The 9,385-nt window shown below is 42.3% G+C and overlaps 1 protein-coding gene across 2 annotated transcripts; it reads left to right on the forward strand.

The window, feature by feature from the left end:
• Window positions 1-2,492: 2,492 nt before the first annotated feature.
• Window positions 2,493-8,654, forward strand: LOC115427876 (tumor necrosis factor receptor superfamily member 6B-like). 2 transcript variants are annotated; one of them, XM_030146597.1, is made up of 4 exons: window positions 2,493-2,514; window positions 2,699-3,095; window positions 6,868-7,050; window positions 7,747-8,654. In XM_030146597.1, the coding sequence occupies exons 1-4, from the start codon at window positions 2,509-2,511 to the stop codon at window positions 8,082-8,084; spliced, it is 924 nt and encodes a 307-aa protein (XP_030002457.1). In that variant the 5' UTR covers window positions 2,493-2,508; the 3' UTR covers window positions 8,085-8,654. The 2 variants fall into 2 exon arrangements, with proteins under 2 accessions (XP_030002457.1, XP_030002456.1); XM_030146596.1 differs by having other exon boundaries at window positions 2,494-2,601.
• Window positions 8,655-9,385: the final 731 nt, after the last annotated feature.

A 9,385-nucleotide genomic window follows, 5' to 3' on the forward strand; every position in this document is an offset into this window, starting at 1 on the left:
TTTTTTTCTTCTGTCGAAGCTGAACTTCCTGTTTCCTCCAGACGAGGGCGCCAAAGCCCAGCTGTTTGTGTGGAATTAATCTGAACATGTTTAAATGTGCACTGAAAACATGTTCTGACATATGAAAGTCATAAATGCACTAAATCAAACTCAGTCCAAAGGCTCCAGACACACGTTCCAACACAAACCAACAGCAGATAAAGCTGCAGCAGAACCAAACAGAACCGAACCGGGTTCAGACGGGTTTTTATGACGGTGTTGGTCCAGTTGAACAGGACCAACACTGTCTGTTCTGAACATTTGATCATCTTCATATTTAAGAAAAACAGGATCCGAAACAGAGTCAGTGAAATCCACCTGTCCTCTGGTTCTGGTTCTGTCTGGGTCTGGTTCTGGTTCTGTGTGGTTCTGGTTCTGTCTTTTATTCCTCATCTTTTTGTTCTGTTTTGTGTCTGGACTTTACTGTAAATTCACTTTGTGTTGAACAGAAACAACAGCTGATGTTTGGGTTCAGTTTCCATCTTTAACTGTTGGATCGGAACCAACACTGGTGTCGATCACAGACAGAAGAACGGAAGAAAAAAATTTAATTTTTTAAACAATTAAAAAATATATATATATGTTGAATGTTAAAAAAAACGTTTTTGTGTCAAAAAATATGGTTTGTTTACATTTAAAGGGTTCAAATATGACAGTCGTTGAGTATTTGGTATTTTGTTTATGGCTCTAGTTGATGAAATCGTACGACGGCGTTTAAAATAAAACCACTGTCACTACAAGAATAACATCGTAAAATGTCAAAATAAAATCTGTAATTTTATGAGAATAAAATCAAATACAAAAAGAGTCATAATTTTACAAAAACGAAGTCGTAATATTATGAAAACAATGTCGGCATATTTCGAGAATAAAACCACAATATTACAAGAACAATGTCGTAATTTTTGCAAATACTGCGAAATACTGAGCCTATTAGCCCCGCCCACCATCAACACATTAGCATTATTCGTCTGCTCCAACAGAAGTGACTGTCATCAAGGATTAAGGTTTAAGATTTAGAAATGAGGACTTTTTTATCGCAATATTGAGAATTTATTTTCAAAATGTTACAACTTTAATCTTATAAAAATGCAACATTATTTTCTTAAATTCTGACATTTTTATCATGAATTTATTCTCTAAATATTATGACTTTTATCTCTAAATATTACTACTTTAATCTCATAAAATTACGACATTCGTTAAATTCTGACTTTTTTAAAATTACGACTTTATTCTCTAAATATTACGCCTTTATTCTCCTAATATTCCGTCTTTTTTCTCGTAGTGTCAGTGTTGTTATTTTTCCGATGCGGCCTAATGCTGTCGTACTGCGGTGCGTAGTGTTTGTACTTCAGGCTTCAGTTGCGTCACACGTGCAGGTTTCCCCACAGTTTGTGTTTGCATCAGAGTCATTTACTCTAAACCTATAATCACAGACGGTTCCTCCACCTGCAGCGTCGTCATGGAGACGAAACCGGTCCAATCAATGCAGTCGGTTTATTTTATGAATGAGAAGGCAGAAGGAGCCGTTTACACACTGAACCGGATGAACTTGAACGCACCACGGAAGAAGAGGCAGACCAGTCCAAACACACAGACATGAAGGAAGAAAACAGAAAAAAAAGATTAAACAGAAAGAAAAGAGGAACATTCTGCTGCGACAAAACCTGTAAAGTCATAAACCTTTAAGTTTAGCTTCTGTAAGTCTGTCAAAAAAATAAAAGGACACATTTAAGTCAAACAACATGAAAAACATCTGATATTGAGAAAAGGAGTCGTTTGGGTTTAATTAAAGATAAAAACAACAGCTGCACTTCCACCAGAATAAATACCACATATATGGAGACGATGATGATGATGATTATTAGTAGTGTTATTATCAATAATAATAATAATTATGTTTGTTTATTCATTGTTTCTGGGTTTTTTTGTTTTTTTGCTCTAAATAAAGGACATGTCAAAGTGTGTACTGTAGAAGTGAAAGTACACGCTCTGACATGTGCTATAGAAGTAAAAGTACACGCTCTGACATGTCCTTTTACTTCTCCATTTTGTCTCCATTTCTAAAGTCTGTTTTTTTTTTCATCTTTCATGTGTTTTGTTTTGTTTTGTTTTGTTTTTTTTACACTGAAACAAAAGAATAACAACAGAAAACATTAAAAAATAACATTATTTTAAAAATATCAGAAGTTAAAGTTCAGATATTTGTGATAAAATGTAGGAAAATGAAGTTTAAATGTAAAAAATAAAACAAAAAAAAAGCCCTGAAATCAGATGGGAGGGTCTGTTGGACCCTCAGGTGATGAAGACCTGGACCCTGGTCCCGGTCCCGGTCTCTGACATGTGCAGATGGAGGGGGGGATTCCCGGGAAATGACAGCGTGATGACATAATCCCGCGCTCTTCTATAAAACGCGCTCGCGGAGGCAGGAGCGCACATTCTCCAGTCTGTTACGCACCAACACTGATGATGGTAGGTACAGGTGTGCGCATGTGCAGAAGGAGCACCGGGTCCGCCTCAGTCCGGACCCAGGCGCAGGGGCTGATGGGAGTACAGCAGGTGTGTGTGTGTGTGTGTGTGTGTGTGTGTGTGTGTGTGTGTGTGTGTGTGTGTGTCCGCTCATACCTGTCCATCTGTTTCCCGCCTTTTTTTCCAGGCGCTCGTGCCCGTCCTTCCGTTGCTGCTGCTCCTGGTGCACGCGGCTCGGCCCCTCCCGGACCCGCTGCTCACCTTCCGGGACACGGACCCGGTGAGCGGGAAAACCCTGGAGTGTGACCGCTGTCCTCCGGGGACTTTTTTACGCGCGCGGTGCACGGCCACGCGCAAGACCGTGTGCGAGACCTGTCCCCCGGGCTCGTTCACGGAGCTGTGGAACTACGTGCCCAAGTGTCTGCGCTGCGGCGTGTGCGCGCACAACCAGGTGGAGAAGAGCGCGTGCACGGCCAGCAGCGACTGCCAGTGCGCGTGCAAGGACGGATACTTCTTCAAAGAGACATACGGGATGTGCCGCCGGCACGCGGAGTGTCCGAGCGGGCACGGAGTCCTGACAACAGGTAAGGGGGGGGGGGTCCTGAGAACAGGTAAGCGGGGGGGGGGGGGGGGGGGGGTCCTGACAACAGGTAAGGGGGGGTCCTGACAACAGGAAAGGGGGGGGGGGGGGGGGTGTTAGTTCAGGTTCCAAGAAGAGAAAGAAAAGAACCAGGTTCAAAATACATGCATGTGGATGTGGACAGAAGGTTCTGGAAAAACAGGAAAGAAGGAAAACATACAGAGAGTGGAAGGTCCAAGAAGAACAAATACAACAGATGAAGGAAGGAATGAATGAATAAATGACAGACAGACTGTCAGAGGGCGGGACTTGCTGTCCTGCTGCCTGTCACTCAGCTGTGGAACTGGAACCTGCTGCTGTGCTTCCATCACTAGTATTAGTTTGAACTTTAAAAATAGGAATAGACATGTTTTTAAATCAAATATATTCATAGTTTTTTTCTGGTGTGAAGGAGAATGTACCATATTTGTCCAGTTGAAGACAAGGTTTTTTTACCCTTTCATTCATGAGTTATGAGAACCTTAGCTGAGTTTTTTTCTGGAGTGTTTCTATTCCTTTTTAGGCATGAAAAAAACAATGTGATTAAAACATTTTTATGAACCTATTTTTCATAGAGTTACAAAAATGTGCACTCAGCTGGACACCAGTTTTTGAATCAAAAACACCATGTATTTAAACCCCATCATCAGAAAGTGATAAACTGTGTGAAAACTACAAAATAAAAACATTTTTCCTGCAGCTAATCTGATGTTTTCTCACACTTTAACAAACTCTAATACTAGTTATTACTCACTCCACGGAGACAATATGAAAAAAAAAACCTTTTTGATTAAGAAAACTGTTGATTACAGTCTAATAACAATTAGCAATTGATTTAACACGTTAGTGCAGATCAGGTTTATCAGCCTGGTCTGCAAAGCTACAATAATGGGATGAATTACAGTGTATTATTATGGGATGGTGCATTAGTGTCCACTGTGTTGGCTGATATGGAACTAAAACAACCAAACCCATGAATATACAAGAGAACAACTGGAGAAGAACTGACCACTGGAGTGACCACTGGAGTGACCACTGGAGTGACCAGTGTGCATGAAAGGGTTAAGACAGGAAACAAACATCAGACTAAAACTACAGAGAAAAAAACAAGGGAAACCCCCAAAAAGAAGGAACAATAAATGAAATAATGAAGTGGGTGTTAAATTTGCAGAAGTCTGAGGGTTTTAAAGTTGTGTAAGTAGATCATATTAAGTAAGTTAAATTTAATATGAGAGAAATGAAGAGAATAAGAGAATAAAAGACTAAACATGAGGTCCTTTAACCACCGAGCAGGAAAATAATAGACAACAGATCATCTAGAAACTTTTATCTGTGTTTTAGAAGGGAAAAAAAGCGAAATACCAGAAAGAAAGTGTTGACATCTATGAACTATCTAATTATTAAAAAAGAAATACTTACTGAGATAAAAGAGAAACTTGTTCAGATAAAACACATTTTTATATCTTATTTCACATTATTTTATACATAATTCCACATGTAACACGGTCAAAAGAACACAAAAATTACACACTATGATTTATTTGAATGTCTCTTAATTCTGTCATAGGTGCATTTTGGGAATTGTAAATATTCAAGGCAGAGTGTTTGACAAGAATGACCACTGTTGATTTATTAGTGTTTAAATGTTCTGGTTCTGTATGTAACCCCAGTGGACACGATGGGTTCCACCCCAAACCTGGAATGAGACTCAGGCTGATGCCAAACCCACATGTGTGGATTAGAAGAACCAGCAGGATCCACACCCTGAACACAGTCTGTTTACAGTCTGTGGAAGAGCATGTCCACATGTTTACACAGCTGATGCACTGACACCAACACAGAGTTCATGTCCAGATTTGGGTCCTATTTTTGGATTTTGGATTTTTTTGGAGGGATTTTGATCATTTAGAACAGAACAGACTTTTTTTCCATACGTCTCAGTTCAGGTACACTGGAATTCTCGTACATTTCCCTGAGTCACAGAGTTAGAAAAAAATATCTTTGGAATTTTGTCGGCACGTGCGTTTGTGGGAAGTACAAATACGATGAGGAAATGTCTGGAGCTCCATTTCCCTCCAGCTGTTTCCGCGTCCGAATTCCTCAGATCGAGTTATCGACAGCTGTGAGTGTGAACACAGAGTGTTTGTGACGGATGGAAGAAAGTGTTCAACGAGAGGGAAGAGATTCAGCTGAGGACAGATGGACGGACGGACAAACGGATGGACGGACAGACAGATGGACGGACGGATGGACAGACAGATAGATGGACAGACAGACAGACAGATAGATGGATAGACAGACGGACAGATGGACAGACGGATGGACAGACAGACAGATAGATGGACAGACAGATGGACAGACAGACAGATAGATGGACAGACGGATGGACAGACAGACAGATAGATGGACAGACGGATGGACAGACAGATGGACAGACAGACGGATGGACAGACAGACAGACAGATAGATGGACAGACAGACAGACAGATGGACAGACGGATGGACAGACAGACAGATAGATGGACAGACGGATGGACAGACAGACAGATAGATGGACAGACAGACAGATAGATGGACAGATAGATGGACAGACGGATGGACAGACAGACAGATGGACAGACAGACAGACAGACAGATAGATGGATAGACAGACGGACAGATGGACAGACGGATGGACAGACAGACAGATAGATGGACAGATAGATGGACAGACGGATGGACAGACAGACAGATAGATGGACAGACGGATGGACAGACAGATGGACAGACAGACGGATGGACAGACAGACAGACAGATAGATGGACAGACAGACAGACAGATGGACAGACGGATGGACAGACAGACAGATAGATGGACAGACGGATGGACAGACAGACAGATAGATGGACAGACGGATGGACAGACAGATGGACAGACAGACGGATGGACAGACAGACAGACAGATAGATGGACAGACAGACAGACAGATGGACAGACGGATGGACAGACAGACAGATAGATGGACAGACGGATGGACAGACAGACAGATAGATGGACAGACGGATGGACAGACAGACAGATAGATGGACAGACGGATGGACAGACAGACAGACAGATGGACAGACGGACAGACAGGTTACAGATCCTGTGGGTCTGTCTGAGGTGGACAGATGTGGTTGAACCCTGGGGACAGAAGCCTCCCACAGTTTGAACAGGTTAAACTTCAGCCTGAGTCTGTAGAGGAACAAAGACTCCAGTACCCACAATGCCCTGCAAGGACCTCCAATAAACCCTGGACTATTGTAATAAAAACACATTCAGACAAAACCTGTATTTGAACTGTTTTAATCATGTGACTTCTGCTGCGTTTGCACTACATGCTTGGACTCTCCTCAGCCTTCTTGTTTCCGTTCTGAAGTGGAAAAGCTGCGGCAGAGCGCAGACCTGAGGGCACCACATGTGTTTGTGTTGGTCAGTGTTGATCTGATTGTGTTCCTCTGGTGCTCACTGAGTCCTGGGGGGTTTGGACTGGACTGGACTGCCCCCCAGAGGCAAACACTGGCATTACATCAGCACCATCTGGAGGGAATACAGATCAGTCAGCTGACTTTAGACGGGGGGGGTCAAATATAAAGGCCCGCGGGTGGGGGGGGTTAGGGTTAGTTAAAGTGCTGGAACCTGAGCGTGCATCAGGTGTTCTCAGGTGTGTGTTTATGGTCACGGTCGTCATGGTAACCCTTCCCTTCGGTGCTTCCAGGCTCCGCCCTCGTCGACACCATCTGTCATGTCTGTCCAAACGGAACCTTCTCTGACGTGGTGTCGTCTGTGAGGAACTGCTCCGCCCACCGCAGCTGCGCCGCCGCCAGGTTGAAGCAGGTGATGAGAGGCTCCGCCTGGCACGACAGCGTGTGCGCCAACTGCACCGAGCTGCAGACGCAAGGTCAGGTCACATGACTGCACCCAAGGTCAGGTCACATGACTGCACCCAAGGTCAGGTCACATGACTGCACCCAAGGTCAGGTCACATGACTGCACCCAAGGTCAGGTCACATGACTGCACCCAAGGACAGGTCACATGACCCCAGAACACAACAGCTATTGGTCCAGAACCAGACAGACAGAAAACTGGAGTCCATTAGAGAAGAACAGACTCATATTATATCAGTTAATATAATATAATGTAATATAATATAATTTAACTTAATATAATATAATGCATATGATATCATATGTATAATATAATATACTCTAATATAATATAATGTAATCCTTTAATCAGGTGAATGTCAAACTAATGACCAAAGTGTTGATCTGATGTTTTTAATAAACTCCAAATTTAGTTTTTGGTTTGATGTGAAAAAAGTAAAATAACTTTATGAAAATATTTACATTTATAAATGATCTTCTGACAATAAAATATGAACAACCTGAACAAATATGAATAACCTGCAATTTTTACAAAAACAACTGTAGTTTTAGCTTTGTTTTTCCTTTTTTTTCTGAACTGCATGTAAACCGTTGTAATTCTAAGATTCAGATCTAATTCTTATTCTGATAAAATCATTTCATGGTGTGTGTGATTAACGCTACACACCTTCATCTAAACCACTTTGTGTTCTTTTTCCGTTTTTTTCAGATGGCGCCGATTTCCTCCGACAAATCCTCCCGAAGTACTTCGTCCACCACAAACTGTCTCTGCGACGTCTGCGTCAGTTCGTGCGTAAACTTCCGTCCGAGGACAGAAAGAAAACGGCGGGAAACGTCTCTGGCCTCGACGTGTCCGGACTCCATTCGCTGCTGGACGCCTGGATCGCCGCGGCGACGGTGGCTGACATCCGCCGGCTCCCGGACGTCCTGACCAAGATCGGCGCGAACAACATCGGCGACCGACTGCTCAACAAGCTGCGGAAAATCGAATCCCAGCTGACACACCTGACGGACACATGTTCCACTGACGCACCGACGACAGCGTAAACGAGGAGGAAATCCAAACATGGAGGACTCGTTCTCCGCCCACGGCTCCGCCTCTGAGTCCAGACTCCGATGGATCGGACTAGGGATAGCGATATAATTTTTCTTCCATAGAAATATGAGACATGTTCGATACAAATTTAACAGAATTCTTTGGTCCATATTTTAACAAACATAAGAACAGCCAATCAAGAGTAAAGCAGCACCGCAACGAACCAATCACACTAGAGCACAGGTGTCAAACATGCGGTCAGAGGGCCTAATCCGGCCCACCAAAGGGTCCAGTCTGACCCTGGGACGAATTCATGAAATGCAGAAATTACACTAAAGATATGAACGGTCAAGGATGTTGGAATCACACTGAGTCAAACTGAAGCTAAAGTGAGTCAGAACCAGTAAAATAGGATCTTAATAGTAAATCGTGAGAAAGGCAAATCTGTCTCTTTGTGTTAGTGTAAAAAAATTATGTTACACAAAAATGTTTACATTTACAGACTAGCCTTTTACAAAAAATGTGAACAACCTGAAATGTCTTAAGAGAAGAATGTGGAATTGTACCAGTATATTCTCTTATTTAATATTTTGTGTTTGTAGATCCACTGTGATCTGTACGTTGTGATGCACATGTATAAATGATAAACTGAGGCAGAATATTGTTAAAATTACACTTATTTTTCTTAAGAATTTTCAGGATGTTCACATTTGTTCATGTTGTGTTCAAGTACAGTTCATAGATGTAAACATTTTCATTATGGAATTTGACTTTTTCACTCAAAAACAAAAAAAAAAATTGGAGTTGATACTGTTTATCAGTTCTTATCCTATTATTTATATTATTTGACTGGTCCGGCCCAATTCATTTCATATTAGGAGTAAGAGCAGCTGCAGCACACACACATGCACACACACACACACATACACACACCCACAGGGATGGGAATCAGTAAGAATTTAACGATTCTGATTCCATTATCAATTTTGCTTATTGATCCGATTCTCTAATGGTTCTGATTGGCTGAGGGAATAAAAGAGTCCAAACGAGTGTTTGTATGAACTGTCTGTTACATTTACATCTGCACACGAAATAGAACATAAAGAATAAGACCAGATGACATGTTAAACAGGCAAACCATTCCAAGGAATCCAGCTTCTGGGATCCGGTTCTCCAAAAGAACCGATTCTGGATTCCCATCCCTGCGCGCGCACGCACACACACACACACACACACTAATGTTTGGACTGAAGGAGGAGGTAAAGAGTGTTCCATCAGGAGGTCATGTGACCTAGAACTGGAACAATCAGGT

The sequence above is a fragment of the Sphaeramia orbicularis genome, chromosome 11 (assembly GCF_902148855.1).
Source record: "Sphaeramia orbicularis chromosome 11, fSphaOr1.1, whole genome shotgun sequence".
Taxonomy (NCBI): Eukaryota; Metazoa; Chordata; class Actinopteri; order Kurtiformes; family Apogonidae; genus Sphaeramia; species Sphaeramia orbicularis.